General features: G+C 28.4%; 1 protein-coding gene across 2 annotated transcripts; it reads right to left on the bottom strand.

The window, feature by feature from the left end:
* Window positions 1–51: 51 nt before the first annotated feature.
* Window positions 52–23,316, bottom strand: LOC110804427 (uncharacterized). 2 transcript variants are annotated; one of them, XM_056837767.1, is made up of 13 exons: window positions 23,184–23,316; window positions 22,233–22,450; window positions 20,885–20,935; window positions 14,225–14,355; window positions 13,756–13,872; window positions 12,063–12,182; window positions 8,758–8,828; window positions 6,200–6,369; window positions 3,877–3,930; window positions 3,631–3,740; window positions 639–752; window positions 410–535; window positions 52–316 (listed from the first exon to the last, which is right to left on the bottom strand). In XM_056837767.1, the coding sequence occupies exons 1-13, from the start codon at window positions 23,203–23,205 to the stop codon at window positions 289–291; spliced, it is 1,332 nt and encodes a 443-aa protein (XP_056693745.1). In that variant the 5' UTR covers window positions 23,206–23,316; the 3' UTR covers window positions 52–288. The 2 variants fall into 2 exon arrangements, with proteins under 2 accessions (XP_056693745.1, XP_056693744.1); XM_056837766.1 differs by lacking the exon at window positions 23,184–23,316 and adding an exon at window positions 23,059–23,162.
* Between the last annotated feature and the right edge of the window lie 2,177 nt (window positions 23,317–25,493).

Below are 25,493 nucleotides of genomic sequence, written 5' to 3'. Positions count from 1 at the left end.
CCTTGTCCTTACAACTAAATGAATAGGTTTTATGATCATAATTTACAAAATTCAAGATGCGCATATGAACTTTCCCTATCAAACTCCTGGAACTTCAATACTTTGTAATTTTTCAATATAAATCTATCTATAAATGACAAAAATCATAAATTTCAACACACCACATGTAATATTATATTCATCCCTACAAAGTACGAGCCAAAAAAGTAGTATATATACTTAATACTAATGATCTTTCCTTTTACACGAATTGAATAACATACTTTAATTTACAAATTATTCTTCAAATTACATTATATTGCAACTTTCGGATTGCCTGAAAAAAAAATCAAAAGACAACTATTAGATTATTGTTTTACCTAGTGTACAAAACAAAAATAGAGGGATAAGTAAAATTGTTTTCATTTACCTTTTCATACTCTCATAGTAGCTTAACTGCTCTTGAAATTTAAGCCATGTTGGACATGTTTCCTCGAGAGTTACATTTTTCGGACCGTAAATTATAGCCTTCATAATAAATTGTGGAGATCTTTCCCTATCACATGTGTAATAGTATTAGTTACTATTATTTATAAACAATTTTTTTTTTGACAGGGTTTTTAAAAAAGAATTTAATTTATAGTTTTATTTAAATTTACCTTCCTTCATATTCTGATAACCAAATCATGTATGCTGCACCAAAATACATTGATATAAAAGGCTTTTTTAAGTCCTCTACGGATTCAACTTTGTATGCCTTGTAGCCAAGTTCTCTGCTTTTTCATCAAAATTGTAAAAATCATAAAAAAAAATTAGTTTACATAGAATTAACTTAAGATATAATCCATACATTTACTTTTTTAATGAACTATCTCCGCTCCATAATGTTCCCCGTGTTTATTATTCATATGGTCAAAAAAATTAAAACTTTGGCCGTAATTAGTAGTATAAACAATAGAAAAAATATTAACTTGTGGGATAGCATTGGATTCTTTTTAATGTAAATTTTTTAAATATCAAAATTTATAATTTTCAATATTGTGAAACAAAACTATTAACGATCAAAGCAGTGCATTCGAGATCGCACGTAATGAAAAAGTGGAACATTATGGAACGGAGGGAGTATAACGCTAAATTGTATTAGAACTTGATTAAAATATCCATGAAAAAGGTATACATTTGCTGAAAGAATCCACAGATTTGTTTACTTTTCTTTTTATTAAATCTTAAACAATATACAAAGCATGTAGTAATTAGAAAATTTGTATAAGAAATGTATGAGTATACTAGACACCATAACTTGTGTTCTACTATACTATTTCACTAAAAGGTACAAAAAATACTAATTAGTAAAATAATCTTCTTAAAGTACTAATTACTCCATATTTTCACAAGAACTAACATAGAAATTAACCTTCATATTAGCTTAATTAAAGATCTTAACTAAACCAAGTATTTTAGAAATAGTACCCTTTTTTTCAGATTGTTATATTTCGTTGATGGTTGTGTTTTTTATTCTATAAACATAGAAACATTTCTCATTTTAATGAAAAATCAAGAGAGATAATAATTAAAGAGAGGATGAAACCATGTTCATTCTTCTCTGGATATTTAAGAAAACTTGATTGAACTAATTTTGAAGAATTGGAATACATTCAAGGTTTATTAGCCTTTTCAAAAGTTGTGTGCATGTTTCTTTTCCTTCCTAAGTCCTAACATTATTTGGTAATTTAATGATTTTTTAGTGTATAAGGGTCGTGATCGAGTTCCACGAATAGAAGTAATGAGTGACATTTATGTCACTCTTAAGGGTAGTATTTTGCTTCTTTTTCTTATTGTTTTGTTTTTCACCCTTCACGCTTATTTAGGTTCCTTTGTTCTCTCCTTGTTTAGTTGACTCGATTTCCTGCACTTACCTTCCTTTTTCCTTATTATTTGCCAAGCTTTTTCTTTTCACATGTGTGTTAATGTGTAGGAAATAGGTAAAGGGAACAAGAAGTCAACGGAAGTCAACATCATCCCAATGAGGGGTCGAAGCAAAGAAGAAGCTATGAAGCCATAGAGTTCCAGGGAAGTCAAGGAGTTCGGCCGAACCAGAGCAAAGTCAGTGAAGCAAGGATTGCAGAGGATTGGCCGAACATTGAGGATGTTCTTCCAAACCTACCTAACAATTTGGTCGGACTCCATCAAGTTCGGCTGAACTTCAATTTTTGGAGGAGTCCCTGATCTTTGTTGGGTTCGGTCGAACACGCCATTAGTTCGGTCGAGCCTACCTTGTTGTCCGGGTGAACATGTCATCTAGTTCGCCCGAATTGAAGTGTTTGAGGAGTTCATGATCCTTGTTGTGTTCGGCCGAACCTGCCACCGGTTCGGATGAACCTACCCTTCTGTTCGGTCGAACTCCTTCATGTTCGGATGAACCTGCTGTCAGCGCTGACTTATTTTTACGGGGCTACTTATAGTTTTTAGGGAATTTTTAGACCTTACCTTAGTTTTGAACAAAAATAGTCTGAATTTATTTTAGAGAGAGAATTAGGAACTTCATTGATTGCTCATTTATGATTGGGATTCTCCCTGATCTTGGATTTGAAGCTTCATTGTAAAATTCTCAACTCTTACTTTCATTTATTGTCATTAATTTCTGATTTTCTTTGATTTGTTCTCTTTGCTTTCTCATTAATCAAAAACCTTAAAAATAGGCACTTTTATCTTCATTTCCACTTTGCTTGTCTGTTTAGATTTACCTAATTTTCCATGATTAGATTTATTAGTTATTTGGCTAATATCTCAAGATTTAGTGATATTGATTGCATTATTGGTGATAATTTTTTCTATAGACTCGATTGCCATGATGAAGGTAGTCTAAACTATTTGGTTAGAGATTTTTCTTTTGATTTCTTGGAAGTGAACTCTCCTATTGAATATATCATGTTGAAATTGTTGTCAACTCCATAAGTGAGTAGTTTCTCATCTAGGGGTTTGGGTGTAGTCAAGGGTTTCCATGTTTGGGGTTTAAGGTAGAAGCTTCATAGTTTTTGCAACTAATTTTGAAAGTAAGAGTATAAGTTGGGGGAATTTTTTTTCGTTGCTTGCTTGGTTAGAGATAACCTTGCTTGGTCAATGGAATGAAATGCACTGATTTGGCAAGGGATTGTAGGTCCTTGTGTCATATGATTTCGGTTTGAGTTTTTTGGTTACCTCTCTAGTTTTGGGTTATTGCGGAAGCATGATTCATTGTAGTTGAGAAACACTCGAGTCCGGGAGATCTTGGGAGTGATTTTAAAAGCCAATTTCCTTTCAAATTTGTCTTTGCAAGTCTATTTGGTTCGTAATACCTTCATCCCCTATTGCATGTATCCCTTGGTGAACCTCAATCCCCTAGTGTCTGTACTCTTTTTTGCCTCTTTTAATCAATTAATTCTTTTGTGTCTTTTCTAAAACAAAATCCTTTTTTCGAACTAGCTTGTGTCAAGCGTTAACCACTATAAAATTCACAAGTCCTTGTGGATTTCGACCCTTACTTACCATTTTACTTATTTTAGTGGGGAGTTTAGGTTTTTGTTTGATTAGGAGAGACTAGTAGCGACCTAGTTTTTCTCTTATCAAGAAGTATTAAACGTTAAATGTCTTTCATTCACTCTTACACCGTACTTGTAAATCCATTCAGCGGTTGAATAGTCGATTCCCATTAATCCAATCCTTGATCCAACTCCATTTAAAAAACGTGCACTAATAATCTCAACAGCAGCACATAAAAATTCCTGTTGAGAAAAATAAATAGGAAAATTATGAAACTCATAATTAAGGATTTTTAATTAAAATGTTCATAAAATACAACTACTAATTAAGTACTCAATGAAAATAAAAAAATTTATTTTAAAAATTAGATTTAATTACCGATTTAATAACACGTGTGTTGAAATGCTTGGAAAGAAGTATTTCAGCAACAGTCTAACCAAAAGAAAAAATATATATTAAAAGACTATAGAACATTTTATGATTACAATAAACATCAAACTATAAGTGGAAACATAAGAGTAATAGGTTTCAAAGAAAAACCTAAGTTTTGCATTTTTATGCCTTATACTACATGAAGCCGAGTTGATTTCATCAAACTTTCTCACATAATAGGAACCAAGTCTACACTAGGAATGGAAAACCAATATTGCCTCTTAAAATTAAAGAAAATAACATTACACTTAATCACATTAATTTAAAAGTAAACTAGTGTGTGGCCCGGGCGACGCCTCGGTTACTACATTGAATAGTTAAAATTTTAGATTTTTCTTGAACTCAATATCTGACAAAATTCATGTATACTATAAAGTGAAAAACATCCATTAAAATCATTAACTACACAGACACAATACGCCATTTGCCATGCCAAATAATTTTTCAATTAGATCATCTTACAATTTGTATAATATATTTTCTAGTGAAACTACGTGCTTCAAATTAATAAACACCAAATTAGATATATGAAACCATGCAAGGAATTTCTATAGTTGATGCTTATGAGACTTATGACATGTTTCTTCATAGTTGTCCTAATTTTTAACTATTACTCTTTTTCAAAACAGGCCATAGAAAATAAAAAATCACATAAAAATTTAGTTGTTTTAGACTTCATGTTAACATTAATTTATAAATTAATGTGAAAAGATAAATCACAAGTGGTGGTTGGTTAAGATGGTAATTAGAGTTATCATCCACACTTGAGGTTTAGAGTTTGAACCTCATTGTTTTGAATTTTGGTTGTCCATGACATGACATACCACTTGGTAAATGTATGACATGGCACAAAAGGAAGAATACTATGTGGCACATAAAAGTTTTCACAACGCCTTTTAATATATTAGTATAGATATTAAATTATACAATTCTTAATACATGATTTTTTAATTTATTTCAATGAAGAACAAAATATTAATCATTAAGTAATAGCAATAACAACAAAATTTTCAATCTCTTTGATAAAAAATGTTTCACATAAATTTCCGTACATTCAGTTTAAAAAGTAAAGAAAAAACTAGTACAAACTATGTATCATATGTAAAAGTAATAAAAGTAGGAACATATTGGAAATTTTCAAAATTTATAGGTGAGATCTTGATCATCCATTTATAATCGGGCGATCTAGATGATTCAGGATCAGTGACATTTTCGTAATTTTGCTACTTCCCAAACTAATTATTGGTTTCTTTATTTTTAACTCATTTGCATTTACTTGTAAATTATTTTGATTTGATCGTACTTACAATTTTTCTACTTTTGAACTATAATGAACAAAATATATCCAAAATATGTTTTTATTAAAGAAATTGATAAAAACTTATGCTCAAATACCACAAAATTGGTAGTGGGAAGCACATGATTCAAAATTACGAATAAAAAATTCAAAACATTATTCACAAACAAGATTCAAACTACAGTCACCTTAAGTGACAGTCATACAAATATGTAATACTACAAAAGGTCTTGCGCGCACTAGGTGTACAATAAATTTATTGTACACCAAGATAACTTTTACCCAATTTTTTGTAACTTTAACCTAATTTTGATTAACTTTTATATTAATAATAAAAAAGTTGACAGATAAACTTTTTAAAAGGTTAAATGATTAATTTTATACATTATTTGTCATTTTAAAGAAATAAGTTTTACTAAAATTAAAAAAATTATCACTAAAAAATACATAACTTTTACATATATAAGCTTAACTTTTAAGCAATTTGAGTTAACTTTTACTCCGGTATACAATATTTATTGTACACCCATTGTAAATAAGAATTTGTGGTAATACTAACTTAGAACCCATACAAAACGCATGATTATAATTAAACTAATATTAATAAGACTATTATTTCCATAAGTTTGAACTTGTTATTATATAAAAGAAATTACATAATAAGAGAATATTTTGTGAAAGACGAATTTGACGATGAAGAGGGTTGAGTTACATAAATGTAAGCTTATGTTGGTAATGATCTGACTCTTTGTCAATCAATTAACTGCTTGTAGATTAATACTAATTTTAAGCATTTTATTAAATGTGAATTATTCTTTATTAGCTTAACTATATCTTATTTTTATCATAAATAACTTGGTGAAATTTGAATTTCATGTTGGTTTCATGTAAACTTTTCACAAGAAAGACAACTCATATGTTTCTAAAACTAACATATAATTCGTACTTTGTATTAGCATATACGAAGTATACCTTAAGTTCCACTTTGGAGATATATAAACCTTTGTCAACATCCTTACAGAAACGTACTTGTCCTCGAGTCTCTCGAGATTTCAGCCATTGCTTCTGAACCTCACGATGATTCCACATTTGTTCCATATCTTCTGGAGAAGCTCTCGAATCCCAAAGTATATGTTTAATATCTATATTAATGTTAGAATAATTTTTAAAATCAAAATTATCAACGAAATTGAAGCTACTCAGTTTAATTTTTCAAATATGGGAAAATATTAGTACATGCATACATTAAAATATATTTAAATATTACAGTATCATTCGCATGATGATACCCCTTAGGTTATTTTGGTGTATTATACTCTTTATTTATATTAAAGTTCCTTAGTTTTTAGAGATTACATGCCATAACTAAGGAATACAATATCATGATCTTATATGAGATAATATGTAATCTATCGTATATTTACCAATTTACATACAATAGGTATTTTTAAGTTTTGATAAACAATTCAAAAATTATACTCCCTCCACTCCTTTTACGGGTCTTATTTTCCTTTTTTGACAAACTCAACACAATGAGTATCATTATATTCCACTATGCAATTATAATAATTATAAATATATATATATATATATATATATATACTTCATTCGTTCCTTAAATATTGCACCATGGTTGACTTTATACTCTCTAATACATGATTTTGACTCTTAATATCTCGAATTATGTATGAGTAAAATTTATTAAAAGTTGGTAGTTAGAAAATATATATATCGATACAAATATAACAAGATCGCACATGATAACATTTTTTATTACGTATGAATCACAAAAGATGTCCAAAAGGTTAGTGTGAATAGTGTGAAAAATATGGTGTGATATTTAAGGAATAGAGGAAGTATATATTTTGAAATTAAATATCGAGAGAAATCTAGCAAGATCACATGGGTATATATCTATTACTATATACTAAAACAGACACCAGGAATGACACATGTCACTTCCTGGTGTAAAATTTTCCCGCCTAAAATACTCTCCAAAAATATATATCTTTTTATTTTAGTTTTGTTCTCTACCTTTTTATAAACTATCTTTATATGGAAAAAGTTAATAAATTATGGCAATAATGATATCACGTAATAATAATTTTGTTAAATATTTTTTGATAATATTTTAGTCAAATCGGTACTATAGTAATGAAAAATATATTCACTCTATATGTCGATCAAATTAGCATATTACTAAAATGCATATTAGATGAATAAATTTAAATGAGTATGTTGAATTTTTTTATAATTATGCAGAGTTTGGGGATATTTATTTAAATATTTTATAAAAAATAATTATCATAATCCCTGCGTGCACGGGATCTAATCTATTATATATATAAAAGAGGCATATTTGCTGAAATATTAGAGCGCCACCTAGGATTACTAAAGGTTTCGGCCAATGAAAAATAAGATTTCTAATTTATTTTTGAATTAAAAAAATCGGTTTCCATGTAGATAATTAATTAGGTGCCACGTAGATATTTTTATTAATTAATTACTAATATATACAACTCCATCTAAAATCAAACACTATAATAATTAAAAAAAAATCTAAAATAAAATTCATTCAAAATCAAACACTAATCTAAAATAAAATAAATAAAATTCATTATCCAATATTAGAGCGCCATGTAGGGAATCTAATGGTTTCGGCCAATGAAAAATAAGATTTCAAAATTAATTTTGAATTAAAAAAGTCGAGTGCCACGTAGATAAATAATTAAACGTCACGTAGATATTTTAATTAATTAATTAATAATATTACGCATATACAATTTCATCCAAAAACAAACACTCTCATAATTTTTTTTTAAATCTAAAATGAAATTTAATACAAAATCAAAAACTAATTTAATTTAATACGAAGTATATAAAATTGGTATATACATAATAATTTAATAGAGTCCGTGCATCGCACGGGCTAAAATCTAGTAAGAATATATATTTTTCCTTTTGAAGTACATGAATTTTTTTCCCTTACATTTATCGAATATATTTATTATTAAAATATCTTTCTTCTCGGATTGAAGATTCTAAAAAAGGGAACGAAGGGAGTATTATATATGTGCCCTCCCTTGAGCGTAGATAGGAGGTTCTACAACTTAGGGCTCAAAATCAGAAAGGGACCATAAAATAGTTTGCATATATTGATTATAAGGTTTTGGTGGCTCAAGGTACAAACTACAAAGTAGGTAAACCGGTTCTTTGTTACTTGTTAGTATGTGAACCATTTTTTTAAAAGTATATCAAACTATAAATTGGTGAAATTGTTTTTCTTTTTCAAATTAACAATAATTTTAGGTTCAACTTCATTTATTAAAAAATACCCGATTACAAATCTTATTAATAAAGTGTGCACCCTACTACCATTTTCACAATGCGAGCGCGTGTGCAAGCATATATATATATATACACGCACATATACTACATGGGCACACGTACTCACAAACATACAAGTACAAACACATAACCAATATATCATAATTAATCAAATACATATAAATAAAAGATGAATTTCATACCATTTGTTGTTGTTGTAGTGGGAATTAGATTTGAATTTGGATCCATTATAGGACGTTGAGCAATGAACTTCCTATTGCAAAAGTATTTCAACAAATTAAACTACTTATATGAGTAACCATTAATTTTAGGCGAAATTGGTCTCAACAACACCAACTATGACTTGGGTGCAACCAACAACACAATCTTTGACTAATAGCCAAAACAACACCAAATAAAGCTATGGGTGCATCACATGTCATTAATGACATCAGAGTCCCAAAATTTTGCCAAAGACACAAGATTCCACCGTAGCTTCAATATTTATATTTTTTTTATTAATATTTCAAGGAAAATATTATATTTTGTTTTCCCTTTTTCATTATAAAAGAACAGACTAATGATTGACCGATTTTTCCTCTCTCTTCAATATATATTGTTTCTTCGATTTCACCAATGAATATTTTTTATGAATTATGATCTTTTATACTGTTTGATTGTTGGATTTTACAGTGATTTGACTGAGATACTTTATGTTTGGTGTTATTTTCAATATGTTATGGCCTTGTTTGGCAAATGGCTTTTTGATGGCTTTTTGGTTGGCTTTTGGCTGTTGGCTTTTTAATCTGGTCAAACAGCCAAAAAATATGTTTGGTAACTGGCTTTTTAGTTTGCTGAAAAGCTAGCTTTTCCGCCAAAAATGAAAAGCTAGTAACACTAGCTTTTTGGAGTTGGCTTTTGGCTTTTCACTATCTAAATTACTTTTTTGTCCTTATTTTTTACTAATTAACTAATAGTTAATAATTAATAATTAATGATTAATAATTAATAATTAATAATTAATGATTAATAATTAATGATTAATAATTAATAATTAATAATTAATAATTAATAATTAATAATTAATAATTAATAATTAATAATTAATAATTAATAATTAATAATTAATAATTAATAATTAATAATTAATAATTAATAATTAATAATTAATAATTAATAATTAATAATTAATAATTAATAATTAATAATTAATAATTAATAATTAATAATTAATAATTAATAATTAATAATTAATAATTAATAATTAATAATTAATAATTAATAATTAATAATTAATAATTAATAATTAATAATTAATAATTAATAATTAATAATTAATAATTAATAATTAATAATTAATAATTAATAATTAATAACTACTCCCTCCATTTCTTTTTGATGTATCCATTTGGAATCTGGTGTGGTTTTTAAGAAAATTGGAATATTGGTTTGTATGGGTATAAGTGTAATGATTGGGTGTAAGAGATTATAATAAATAAAGGAGTGAGAAAATAATAAAGAAATAAGGTAAGAGAGAGGAGTGATAATGATGGGTGATAAAGGAGATGAGAGAGTGGGTATATGGGGAAGGGAAAAGAATTAAATATTATGAGTGGGCAATATTAGGTGGGAATATGAGTAGAATCTTTAGGTATTTTGGTAATTAGATAGAAATGTAAGAGTATTTTAGGATAAAATGTATGTCCAAAAATAGAATAGATTCTAAATGGATACAACAATATGAAACGCTTAAAATGAAAACGGATACAACAAAAAGAAACGGAGGGAGTAATAACTAATAACTAATAACTAATAACTAATAACTAATAACTAATAACTAATAACTAATAACTAATAATTAATAACTAATAACTAATAACTAAAAGTTAATAATTACGGAGTACTCCGTACTAATTAATGACTAATAACTAAAAGTGAATAATTAATAAATAATTATTTATTAATTAATAATAATTAATCATTAATTATTAATTAATAATTAATAATTATTATTAATTTAATTATTATTAATTATTAATTATTAATCATTGATTATTAATTATTAGTTATTAATTATTACTCCATAATTATTAATTAAAATAATAATTTATTAATACTATTGCATAAAGTAATTTATTTTTAAATTTATATTTTATTTATTTGTAATTACGTTTTACTCCGTACATAATACAAAGTATGTATTGAAAAATGAATAAAATTCATTAAATGTCCTTAAATGTCATTTTACATAGCTACAGCCAACAGCCAACAACTGATTTTACCAAACATATTTGTAACCAATCCATAGTCAAACAGCCAACAAAAGCAGCCAACTTGAACAGCCAGTCAAACCAGCTAAGTAAAACAGCCGACAGCCAACAGCCAACAGCCAATTGCCAAACAGGGCCTATGTGTTTATTACCAAATAAAAAATAATAAAAAATACTGTAGAATCGGAGGATTCTTAGGACTTCGATGTCAATTTTACATGTGTTGCACATATACTCCCTCCGTCCCGGAATACTCGACCCGGTTTGACCGGCACAGAGTTTAAGGGACTTGAATTGACTTATTTAATTTAATAGGTAGTAGTTGATAGTGAGGTATTATTTTAATGTAGTTAGTGGGAAATGTGTGAAGGGGTGGGGTTGGGGGAGAGTAGGGGTTGAATTTTTAATTATTTTTTGTATGGAGTAGGGGTAGGTGGGTTAATAGGGGTGAAGTGAGAAATAATATAATATTGTTAGAATATTTCCATTTTTAGAAACGGGTCAAGTATTAAGGGACGGTCCGATAAGGAAAACAGGTCAAGTATTCCGGGACGGAGGGAGTAGTTTTAGTTAGTGTTGTTTTAGCTATTAGCTAAAGGCTTTGTTGTTGGGGGGCACCCAAACGAGAGTTGGTGCTGCTGAGTCCAATTTCTCCTTAATTTATATAAGAAAATACAATATCACCTCATAATATATCTCCGTACAATATCAATAAAACCCCCTCAATTTCTAATTGATCATTCTGTTTTACTTTTTGCATGCTTTTCAACTTTATAAGCCTAAATAAAGACGTACGTAGTATTATATAAAACAAGTTTCTTGTAGAATTATTAAGAGAATATTAGATTCTACTTTTGTTGAAATCTATTAAGATTTTAAATGAGAATATCAATTAGAAATGGGGGAGTGATAATGTTTATAATCATAATAATAATTAAAATAATAATAGTAATAGTAGTAAATTAATAACAAATGAATAATAATAATAATAATAATAATAATAATAATAATAATAATAATAATATTTATGTTCATTCGGAGGAGGGTGAATGTTTATATCTAATTTTCTGCTACATATTAGTCCGTACATATAAATATTACTATTGGTATTACTAATAGTTAAAAATATCAGCTACTTTTCTAGAAAGGATATCGATTTTCCTTTTGAATTTTACTCTTGACCTGTCACATCATTCTACATATAAGATAGATAGATAGAACTTAGTAAAAAAAATTACCTTGACGGAAGATTTTCTTTGATAGAAACATATTGTTTCCAATAAGGATTAGTTGATTTATGTGTTGCCTTCTTCGTACCACCATGAAAGGCTCTAACGATAAACTCTTCACCCCTTGCCCTATAAATATTTAAATGGTCATATGTAGCGTACATTCATAATTGGAAATGAATAAAAAAAGTCCTACTTATCAAATTGATATTATACCAAAGCAAGCGAAACATTTTCGAATTGTGTTTTATAAATTATAATTCATCCGTTTTATATTTTCTGGTTGACACTTCTTGATTTTATGATGTTGTTCATATACTCTATTTTTATTATCTTTTATAATTTGTAGTTAAGAAAAATAAACATTCATGTAGTATTTTGTTAGATGCATCTCATTGCACATTTTTGAGACAAATTTGTCAATTACTACTGAGTAAGGAAGCCTCTTTGTCAGTTACTACCTATTATGATCTAGAAAATTGGAATACAATTACTTATACAGTTATACTACTTTACCCAACTTTATGGTAATTGTGTCATGTAATTGTAAATGATGTCATATTGTTTCCTTTATTGTGCTTTTAATATAGAAGTAATTTTGCAGATGGAGGTAATAATGATGGTAGAATCAAGCAAAAGAATGCATCAAAAGAATACATAATCAAATAGTATATTGGTAGGTTTTAGGGGGAAGATTTTTAGGTCCCTATTTATTTCTTTTATTAAAAGTCACATTAAACTTCAGTTCTATTCGACTTATTTTGTTTGAACTTATATTTTTTGAACTTATCCGATCTTATTTATTTGAAAAGGCTTATTTTGTACGAAATAAACTTGTTTGTGTGTAATATGTATAAAAAAATCAATTTTTTTTTTATGAACTTATCTGAACTTAGCTGAACTTATCTTGAATTTTATGAAATTATTTTGTTTGAAATAAGTCAAACAGAACAAGCCTAAATTAAGTTAGTATTTATTGTAGTTGCATTCCAGCTGGTAATTTTCAACTTTCGAATTAAGAGCGAAAGTAAAGGAGATCCATTTTCAAGTGCAATTTGTTATTTGTGTTTTTGTTGAGGACTCTCCTACTTTTACTTACCCAATTAACTTTCTTTTATCTCATATACTCTTATTTTATTAAATTAATGTCTCTCCAGTAATTATAACCAACACAATATAATGAAGGGAGTAACACATGTTCGGAAGTATAAATAAAGGAGAGAAAATGGACAATTAGAGGTATGAAAAATCTTTCCAAAATTACTACCAAAGGAACACAATAAAAATGACCAAAAAGGTTTTTCATCATGTGTGAATATTAACATATGATATTAGAAATGTCAATGGGTTTGTTGCTCGAGTTATATATAGTTGGATAATGATTAAATATATTGATGGTTCATGTTATTTATTGGATAACATGGTAAAAGAAAAGTGTTAGCTAGAAAAGAATAGAGGGCATATGCCAGTTCAAATAACCCGTCGGTGTAATTTAAATACATTAATGGTTAAAGTTATTTATTGGATAACATGGTAAAAGAAATTTATTAACTAAAAAGGAATGAAGGAAGTATGACTGTTTAATGACCTACCGATGTTATTTAAATATATTAATTATTATAGTTATTTATTAGATAACATGGTAAGAGGAACGTGTTAACTAAAAAAGAATGTAGGAAGTATGACAGTTTAAATAACCTACCGATGTTCAAAGTTAGATAACCACTTCAAATAAGCAACGCCAAAATATATATTTACGAAAGGTCTATATAATGTCGATTTCTCTTCATCAACCATACATGCTCGATATCCATGTTCTCTATAAAAAAAAAACAAATGTTGAGATGATTACGATTTTTTATTACAAATTAAGTTTTCAATTTTGAGAAAAATATATATTGGAGTACAAATTTACCATGTTTCAAAAAAAATTGCAACACTTTGACTAACGTGTCTGCTAGGATACAACTTTGACCATAATTATCTTTTAAAAAATCTTAAAATTTAAAATTTATTAAATATATAATGAAATCAATTCAACGATATTTTACTTGATAACATTTGCTTTTAATAAATTAGTAAAAATATATGGCCAAAATTGATTTACGAATAGTTCCAAAACTAAAAGTGTTGCAATTTTTAAAACAGGTAAAGCATATCATTATTTGCACCTGTACATCCAATTGCAAATTTTTGGGGAAATTTGCATAACACCTAGGGTTGTTTCTTTTGTTTTCTTTATGTATCGTGTTGCAAGAACTTGTCTATCACTTTCTAATTCGGCAATAGCACAAATCATATCCTGCACGAAACAATAAAACACACATAGTAGCATAAGTCGAAGTTTAACCAACTATGCAACTCATGAATAAAAATGAATTAATCAGAAATTTTAAACATGTTGACCTCGTGCTTTTAGGTTTTTTGTTTGAACCCCCCCTAATATGTCCCTCAAGAAACCCACAAGTAACTAGAAAATGTATCAAACGAACTATATGTAATCAAAGAAACCCAATTAACAAAAGTTATTGGATGATTTTTAAGAAAACATAAGGTCACAAAAGTCTTTTTTACCAATAATAAGGTCGTTCTAGAAAATTGAAAAAAAATTGTTTCCATCAAAAGAAAACACAAAAAATGGTATCATGTTAAATTTCCCTTATAAAATTTAATCGAATATAGGACTATAAAGATTTGCTCACGAAAGAAATACGTACTTCATTAATTAATAATCAAATAGATCTTAAGTTTTTTTTTGTAAGGTCACGAGTAAAAAGAATAAGGGTTGGTAATTTGCAATTACAATAGCTTTTATCGTTGCCTTTTTTACTTTTTAGGTTAAGTGAACTAGGGTTACTATAAATTAAGTTTTCTAATCTCTCATAATTTTTGGGGCTTACTATTTACCGCCCCATATTACTCAAAACCGCCCTAATATTTTACCCATATACCCCCTTTATTTACCCCCTCATTTTAGCATTTACCATTATCCTTTACCTTTTCCCTTTTTACCGCCCACCCTAAACATAATGTGAAATAATTTTTACATGGCCGAGACTACCAGTGGAACATCAAATTCACAAGAGGATTTTTTTTCGGAAAAAAATATTCAGAAACTTATGCATTTCTAGTTTGTACCATGGTACAGACTTATGAAGTTTAAGCCTGTACCATGGTACAAACTTATGAGTTTTGAGCTCCGACCATGGTATAGACTTATGTAGTTTAAGCTCGTACCATTGGTACGATCTTAAACTACATAAGTCTATACCATGGTCGGAGCTCAATACTCATAAGTCTATACTATTTAATGTTTTGATTTGTTGTTGAATTTGATGTAATTTGTTTCGGAGAAAAGATTAAGAGACTTATGCATCTTAAGCTTGTACCATGGTACAGACTTATGAATTTTAAGCTCGTACCATGGCAGGAGCTTAAAATGCATATGTCTATGCCATGGTGTGAGCTTAAAATGCATAAGTCTATGCCATGGTGTGAGCTTAAAATGCATAAGTCTCTACCATGGTGTAAACTTAAAATGCATAAGTTTGTGGAATCAAAATTAAATTAGTATTTTTTTAATTTATTGATTAATGTACTTATTGACAAATAAAATTGCTTGGTTTAAATAATTTTTTTTATGGGTGTATGGTGGTGGTTTGGATGAAGATACTTTATCTCTTCAAAATAGATGGGGTAATTAATTTGGGAGAAAAGTTTCATTATATAAGGATATTAAAGTAAAATAGTGGGGCGATTTTGAGTAATGTGGGGCGGCTTTTAGCGCTCCACTAATTTTTTTGGCTACAACATTAATTTGTAATAAATGCAATACTTATCTCAAATTCTTGCCCAAAAAATAAATTTCTAAGTGGTGGAATACCTACTTTGTACTTTTTCCTTGATCTTTAATGCTATTTTTATACTCCACTGCAACATAAAGATTATTTTGTTCACATTTAAAATCAGTACAGATTTATATTGAAATGAAAATAAATACATTAATTTACATTAAAAAAAACATAACTATAGTTCATCTTTAACAAGTCACCATTTTTTGTTTCTCCAACCACACAAATCCTTTTAATTCATCATTTCTAACGTATCACTTTTTTAAGAAAATATGTTTCACTTAAAAGTAATCTTGTCCTTAATTACCTTCACTAACACCCACCTTCTCCAATCTCCACTAATAAGCATCATTATAACTTATATGATCATTATAACTAAGGGTGTAAGTTGGATGGGCTAGATTGGAATTCACCACGTTTATATCCAATCCAAAAAAAATTGGACTTGGATATTTGAGTCCAAGTCAATCCAAACTTTTTCCGAGTTCATTCTGGTCAGATCCATGTAAACTTCCTTGATTCTAAATTAAGTCCAATCCCATCCATTTTGTTTTTAAACGAAACTTGTGTTTAGCCAGGGCAATGCACTTGTTATATGTTTTTTAGAATTATGTTCATATATATATATTTGATATTTGAAAATAAATTTGTTCAACAATTATCTGAAAGAATGACAAAGATGTTGATGAAAAAGTTGAAGGTGATAAATGGAGGTTATGAATATGATGAGTTTTTTAAATTAATTTTAAGAAGAGTCAATTAATATCTTTATTTTTAAAAAAAAAATATGAAAATGAAATGGAGTTTTGAAAAGATGACAAGTGGCATGTAAGTGTTTGTGTTTTAAAATATTACCCCCCGTTCCAGATTAGTTGCTAATACACTTACCTTTTCACAAAATTTTAGGTGATAAGTGGTTGTTTGGTTATCAATATAATTGTTATTTTACTAAAAAAGTAGATGTGATAGGAGTTAGTGGTGTATTTTTTAAATTGAATGAGAGAGGGTATGAGGACAAAAAAAAATTAGTGGGAAGAGAGAGACAATATAATAATTGTGGGGTCATTCCACATTTACAAGTGTAACAACTAATCTAGGACAACCGAAAAAGAAAAGTGTAACAACTAATTTGGGATGGAGGGAGTAGTATATATACTTTATTTAATTAAAAAAAAAAGTTAAACTATAGTGGTATGAAGATAAATGCTAATAAAGTAATAATACTCTTACCGATTAAATATTGGCTAAGGAATCCTTTAATATATACAAATACAAGTCACTCTTACATAAAGGAAAAACAAAAGCTAAAAGTTAATCAAGCAACATATATAGTTGTAAATAACAATATGTCTTATACACCTAAATACTTAGCCGAAAAAATGTTTCAATTCTTAAACGACATAAACTTTAAAATCTATTAAAACTCACTAATCAACCATCACAACTGGAGAGCGAAAGCGAAAGAAAAAGAGGGTGAGATATTTTTTTTTAGGTTATGTGTTTTATATAGAGTATACATTAAGTTTTTTTTATTGCCCATAACAAATAAAAGCTCAAAAATCACATATTTCACAATATTATCAAAATTATATATGTTTATATATAATTAAAAATTAAAAAGTTTGGACTTACTTGGATTTTTGGACTCCAAAAGGTTGAATCCAAATCCAGTCCAAAAATAATAGGACTCATAAATTTTAGTCTGAATCTAATCCAAACTTTTTCAAGTCTGGTCCAGTCCAAGAAGTTTGGACTGAATTGGATTGGATAGGACCTTGACTTTTTGCAGGCCATTTACAACCCTACAGATGACTGATATGTTCATATTTTATAGTGTTTTTACTCCAGTCTCGTACGCACTTTTGTTCTTAATTGCGCTATTTGGAGCGACTTTAGTGCTGATGTGCTCCTTGTAGTGTGTTTGTAGTTTCAGGTTAATCATTGTAGGAATTAGCATACTACTCATTTGAATCACTACACGAGATTATGTACTTTAGAGAGCACGAATATTGAGTTGGAATTAAGAGTTTTGAAGCAAAGGGAATAACGAAAGAAGTAGAAAAATGATTGTAGTCCACTATTTTAATCATAACACAAGTTCTGAAAATCTAAATGAAGTGATTATAATTGGGTTGGATTCTAGACTTCAAGATCTTTCCAATGAGTGGTCACTCGTCTGATTCCGACTTATAACGAAGGAGATATGGAGTTTTGAAGATAGGTAATTGTGCAATTGTAAGCGCGCCCGATCAGGCGAATGTCTGCCCGTCGGGCGATGGGCGCCCGATCGGGGGATGCCTGCCTTTTGGGCGAGTTACGAGTTGTTCGTTCGATCGAGCGGCCCATTGCCCGATCGGGCGACGACAACCTATGTGCGCGTTTTACTTATTTTAATTCCGGTTTTTGTTTTGTTTTTTGGGCAAGACTATAAATGTGAAGCCCTTAGTTCATTGTAGGACATCTTATTTCTCATTTTTGATCACTTAGTTTATTTTAGTACTTAGTTTTATTCTCTCAAATATTGTCAAACACGTAGTTTTATTTCAATCAAAGATTCAAGCTTTCATTATTCATTCCACATTCCTTTAGGTATTAATTCATTCCTTGCTTTATTATTTTATTTTAGTCATGTTTCCAATTAATATGTTTGCATTGTTTCCTTCAATTATGCATGAGTAGTTTATTATCTAGGGTTTGGGAATCCATGAACTAATATGAAGGGATGAACTATTATTGTTGATTGTTGGTATTGTTGGTTGATTTCCTATTGGTTGAATTCATTTGCTATGCGATTAGGTTTGCGCAGGTTTAATTGTATTAGCCTAGTAATATCAAGTTAAAATTCGATAGATGCAATTTGATGTTTAGGCTTGTTTCAAAAGGTAGAACTGGGGTTAATAAATTGCGAGAGCCTGTTAATTCCAAGTCTATGATTAGTATCGACTCGAGAGAGCATGGTAGCATGATTAATCTCTTTATTGATTATTAGTGATTGTTTATCATCTCGAATTATTGTTCATTGGTGAACCTATACCCTAGGTCTTTTTTTTAAATTGATTTATCTCTATTTAATTATTGTTGTAGTTTAATTATTCAAACCAACCAATTTCTTGTTTCCTGATAGTCTAGACCTTATTAATAGGAAGAACGTTGTTTCCCTGTGGATTCGATCTTGACTTCCCTTACTACCTGGTTAATTGAATTAGGTATATTTTTGATTAGGTGATACTACTTAAGCCTGTCAATGACAACTGAAATCAGACTACGACCACTAACAGTCTAACACCTAACATTAACGTTGTCGATTTATATACTCTATTTTATAATTACGTTTTCTCCCTTTCCAGTTTCTTTGCTCACTCGATTTTAATCTAAGTTAATAATATTATTTCTAATATTTATTGTAACAAATGTTTCTTATTTCTTATTCAAAATCAAATTATTACTATGAATATTTTTCTCATGAATTATCGATAATATTGTGAGGTCTAATTAAGTGTATAAGTATTTGGTGTATTTTTATTTTTATTTAATCAATAACAAAGATGTTTAAAATTAATTAATATAATAATTTTAAGTATTATACCGGGTTTTATATCATCTATAAAAACAAATTAAACTATCTATTACACAAACCCATATACAATTGTGTTTTAAAACAGGTACATCAATGACCTCAATTTATTTTATATAAGACCACCAATATTTTTTATTATTTACTTTTATTTGTATACTATATATTTTTGTTATAGTCTATAACATGATAAAAATCATTGAGGTATCGCAGGCCAAATTTCCAAATAAGGGGAAAATAAAATTTACCCAAAGGAAGGTAACATACTACCGTCGTCCCTTCAAGTTTTTTACAGTTACTATTTGCACGGACTTAATGCAATATTTGACCATTAATATATCCAATTACGTATGTCAAAAAATAATAAAAATTGATATTTTTGAAATACATATCGAGACTAATCTAACAAGATCTTACATGATAACGTTTTGATATATATAATACTGAAAATTTAGAGTCAAACTTTTATATTTTGGATACATATTACATTATGGTTATTAAAATCGTAAGATTCTACATTCAAATATGGTCCACTCGATTCACAATTCTACGCGATTCTACATTTTTTTCTTGACCAGCAAAACCCTCGTAAATTTAAATCACGCTAAGAAAGTTATTAATAGATGAATATTACTCCCTCCATTCCTAAAAGTTCTTCTTGTTTTCTTTTTTGGCATTCCTTAATGTTCTTCGGTTCTTCCTGTTTCTATTTTTGGACATGTTTTTTGTCCAAAATACCTTTATTCAACTTAATTACACACAATACCTAAGAATATTTTCATATTCTACCATCAATTTTCCCACCATCCCTTATTTAAATCATTCACATTTCCCCATTCACCCACCCACCCAACCCCACTTTTATGATTTTTTTATTACTTTATTAAAAATATCTTCACTTCCTTCATTTATTTATTATTTTCCTTCATTTCTTTATTACTTTCTCTTGAACCCAATCATTAATCTTACACCCAATCATTAAAAGATTTCATTTTCTTAATTTTCACCCCAAACCTCAAATAGGAAGAAGTTAAAGGAACAAAGGGAGTATTAATTATTGCGTTGAGCTAGTAACAACTATATATTTAAATTATTAAGATTTTCACCTATAGTATAAGAACTTTCAATGAAATTTGAGAATAAAATCTTGATTATGCTTGTTCGTCGAATCTTACGATTCTACGATTCGATTTTACAATTCGATTCTAAGAGTCCTTTTCGATTCAAAGTAGAATCTCGATTTTGATAATTAACTTTTCGGGACGAAGATAGTATTATTTAATTATTTTTAGCAAGGTTAATGTATTTAAGAAAATTTATATATATTTTACTAAAAAGTTAATTTTTTTATAATATATGACAAGGTACTAATAAGATGTAGGATTGTATGATCACAGTGGACATACCACATCTATTTGAGAATGAAAATGTCTGCGGTCAATAATCTCTGCAATGGCCTGAAATAAAAACATTTAAAACACGGTTAGGGTTGAAGTTATCAGTAATATAATCATTAAAATATTACAATTTAGTTAGGGTATAACACTACAACTTGTTACAACTTACAAGTAAAAAAAAAAAAAATTTATTATTATAATTTTTTTTGAGGAAAGAAAACACCATTTATTATTTCCCATTTAAAAATATAATCCAAAATCTACTAATACATTGAGCTTGCTAAAAATAAACACCCCATTCCCTTTCCATCCATCCCAATTTTATTTGTACCTTTCTATTTTTGACATGATCCATTATTATTTTATTACTCCACACTTCTTACTTACCCCTACTCAAACTTAGAGTCCCACACCTCTCTCATCCGCTCTTTCATTCTACCTACTTTTTCAATAAAATTATTTGATAACCACACTTCAAACTTCACATAAAACTATGTGTCATGATAAGTAGACACTCTAATTTGGAATGCGGGACATATTAATTACAAAGATTTCATTTTATTAGAATCTCACAATATTTCAAATGGACTAAACAAAATGGAGGGGGTAATACAAAATGCACCAATAAAGAAAAACAAGGAAAGTAGCCTAGTAGGTACATGCTCAAGGAAATGAGATACGGAGTACTCCCTCCGTCTCTTTTTGTTCTTTATGTCTGGCCTTTTGCACGTTTATTAACGACTAATTAATGTGCATTGAAATTCCTCTATTTTTTTTATTTAAACAAGGAAAATTACGTTTATTTATAATGTTTCACTCTTATCAAAATTTTGATATTGAGAAAATGAGAAAAAGTTAGTGTCACAATAGAAAAGTGTGAGAGATTAAATGCCCCATTGAATTTAATTGGTTAAAATAATCATTGAACACAAATTTTGATAGAATATTAAAACATTTATGTGATAATATAAAAGGAAATGTAATGAACATTTTGAGATGCCCAAAAAGGAAAACGTAAAAAACAAAAAGAGACAGAGAGAATAGTATTTATTTCACCGTGCAATTCTAATTTTTAATATTTTTTTTCTAATATGAAATTTCAAATATTGATGGCTTGGTCAAATATGTGCATGAAATAATGAAAACGCATGTGGAATAACTCTGGAGTATAAATTGGTTTACAAATTTATCTTAAACAATGTAGTTTATCTAGACAACTTAGCGAGTAACTATATCCAGTTGTATAAAACGTAGTTTTCACATGCTTTATTTACGTTATTAAATAAATAAGATGAATATAGTACACATATATAATTATTATAAAAAAAAGAAAATCTGACAAATATCTTAATTTTACCCTCATCTCAGTTTGTGTAAGGAATGGTTGTCCATCTGGATCTCTTGAAAGGTGAACTTTTTGGCCCTTTGTTTCTCCAGAATCAAGCCATTCCGTTCTAACTTGAGGATTTAACCATAAGGCTTCAATATCTAATGGGTGAACGCAATCATCCCAATATTTAAAAGTCGTTGCCATTTTGCGATGTCTTCTTAATATAGCAAATAAATATATATTAACTGATCAAAGAAAGAAAAATAAAATTATATTCCAAAGTAATTAACAAGTATAATTTGAAAAAATGATCACCAAATTAACTAAAACAAAAAGTTATTCTCCTTAAGAAACACACAGTTTCATATTTATTAATATGTAATATCTAATCAAATTTAAATGTCTATATACACCTGCATTTTAAAAGAAATTTAGAGTTTTATTATCCATTCTTACGCATATTTTTTTAAAGTAGTCACACAAAAATACATAAATATGGGATTTTTTTTAACATTGGTCAATATAAAAAAAAACATTTTATTATTATTTAATGCAACTATCAGGTTATCAAAGTTATTCTTTTGTAGATGTCATATAACTCTTTATTAATGAATTAATTATTCTTTCAGAAAAAAGTGATTAACAATTAATATTTAACCTTAATGTTACTTTCAAACAATTAAAATGCAATTAATTATCAAAAATAATAATTAAAATGCAATAGATAAAGTTGTTTATAAATATCCTACCAAATTGTTGGTGGTTTATTCTAACCAATTAATTCTTAAAAATTGAATTCAAACAGAATTATCATGCATTATAAATCGTAATTTTGTATACAGAAAAATATCACCTTGAGATGTATGTTTATCTACCATGACATTATCGAGTGATTAAATAAGAGGCGCAATGATGTGGATAAGTTTCATGCAACCTATATATCATAGTAATACAAAAGGCAATGAATTATTAAAGTACCTTTGATAAATTTGAAGAGCATAAGCTATAAATATAATTTCAGGAGAAGAAAAGTTTTGACATTGATTTAAAAAATAAAATAAGCATTTGTTGCAATAAAAAGGAAATTCTCTTTGTATTTAATTAAAAATATTTACGTTTTTTGCTTAGCAAAAAATCATATTTCCATGTATCTATAGAAATCGTTGTTTAATTTTAAATTTAGTTATATTTACAACTGTTATGATGAGGAAATGAAGATAAGTTTCCTATAAAAAGATATAAGAGATAAGGTGATACAAATTTGAAAATTTAAATATCTTCCACCTATATAAAAAAGCCACACAAGCCTTCTTTTTTGCACAATTTTATTAGCCAACATCGCCCTTTGACTTGGATGTGATTTACAAGTCAAATAATTTTTTTTAACTTTTTTTTTGTTTTAATTAGTTGCATTGCATGCAAGACACATGTCATGTGATATATCTACTTTCTATGAATAAGTAACTGTAGACACCAAATTTTGATCCCCGTTTTTGTTATATTTTTTACTTCTTTTTCTTTTCATGTTGTACAATTCCGTTTTTTTTTATAATTATAATCATGGAAATAATTACCAATAATTAACAACTTTAAAAGAACAACACGAACAACCAAAACGCGAATAACAATAATAAAATAAATAATAATACTTCATTAATATTTTCCAAAAATACACATAATCCTTACAAAATGTACTTCTACCTTAAGATTAATACAAAATCAAAGTACAATGATAGAATGTGTATTTTTTGTCTAGTCTTGTCTCGCCAGAAAACTCGTAATCTTCACTTACTCATAATAATAAAAACCACTATGGCCATTAACAAGGCTATTAGCCCCATAATATAGACCATGTATAATTTTAACATTCGTATGTCCTCCTGAACCGAAGAAAAAGGATTTTCTTGCTTGTTAGGAACCATGGTGGCCGTGAAAATGAAGAAATGGATGGGTTTTGGGTAAGATTAAGAATGAGAAGATAAGAAATAAGTGGTGAATGGTGGATTGGATAAGGAAAATCTCTTTTTATAGGGTGAAAATCTTAATCGTATATTTACTATTTATCATAGTATATTCGTATACGACGGGTATAATAATCTCTGTGTACACAATAACCTTTTTATTACCATATAACCAAGTTTATAATAATTAGGGGACCCCTCTAATAATGTAGGGAAACATGAGTTTATATATATACGAATTTAAAAGTTGGTCTTTTGGGGTAAGTAATATATGCCCCTAGTTAACCTTGTACTATGACACGGATTAATATACTAAAAAGTTCAAGGAATATGATCCCAGGACGAAAAGTTTGAGTCTACGTACGCACGATTGCCTCAAGATATGACTAATTCGGAGTTTTTAAGTATGCCTTATTTCGTCATATGACTAAGTATAGAAAGCTTAAGGACAAAAAGGTCTGAACAGTGACGTTAAATAATAGACTAGGACAACACGGGTAAACGAACACGAGTAAAACGGCAAGTTTGGCCCATCACCTTCACTATATATAGTAGATGTTAATTATTATATTAATTATATTATATTATATTATATTTTATATATCTTTATATATATGGGGATGCATTGAATCTAGTAATAATGCAATGTCGGTGTGGTAATAATGCAATGTTGGTCTTGAATGATGATAAGTTGTGATGAATACAAGCCCCACTTTTGTATTCTTATACGAAGGGTCAATAGTTATGATGAATTATGCCGCAAACATCGCAACGTAAAATCTGCAATGATAAATTCATACGCATTCCCATCCTTTAAACTGTACGATTTACTCATCTTTTTTATCATCTCACTATTCACACAATATTTTCAATTCAACAAGAACGAAAAATTTGCAACCTCCAATTTATATTATGGGTATGATTAAAAATAGAAATTTATCGGACAAGGATAATAAGTATCCCGATAACATGAGAAAATAATAGAAGTTATAATAAGGGAAAGTAAGTTGAGAGAATGATATGATATTGACCATAAAATAAGGCTTAGTGCGGCTGCTGTAACTTTCACTCTGGGGCACGAAAAGACAAGATTTTTGGTGGAAAAGAAGGGCTATATGTCCCGAACAGGCTGACCAAATTTTAGCAAATACAGACCACGTTTGACCCTTGATCGGAGGTGTTTCGTGGGACTGCCCCTCAAAAAACAGGAATGAAGAACAAGTGTATACTCACTCTTTTCTTCCCTTTAACTAACTAAATTATGTTACCCCTCTAATATCTACACATGGAAAAAAAAAGGTTGGTAAAATAATGCCAAGTAGATCCC

Source organism: Spinacia oleracea, chromosome 1, assembly GCF_020520425.1.
Source record: "Spinacia oleracea cultivar Varoflay chromosome 1, BTI_SOV_V1, whole genome shotgun sequence".
Classification (NCBI taxonomy): Eukaryota; Viridiplantae; Streptophyta; class Magnoliopsida; order Caryophyllales; family Amaranthaceae; genus Spinacia; species Spinacia oleracea.
This window is presented reverse-complemented; position numbering and strand designations above follow the sequence as displayed.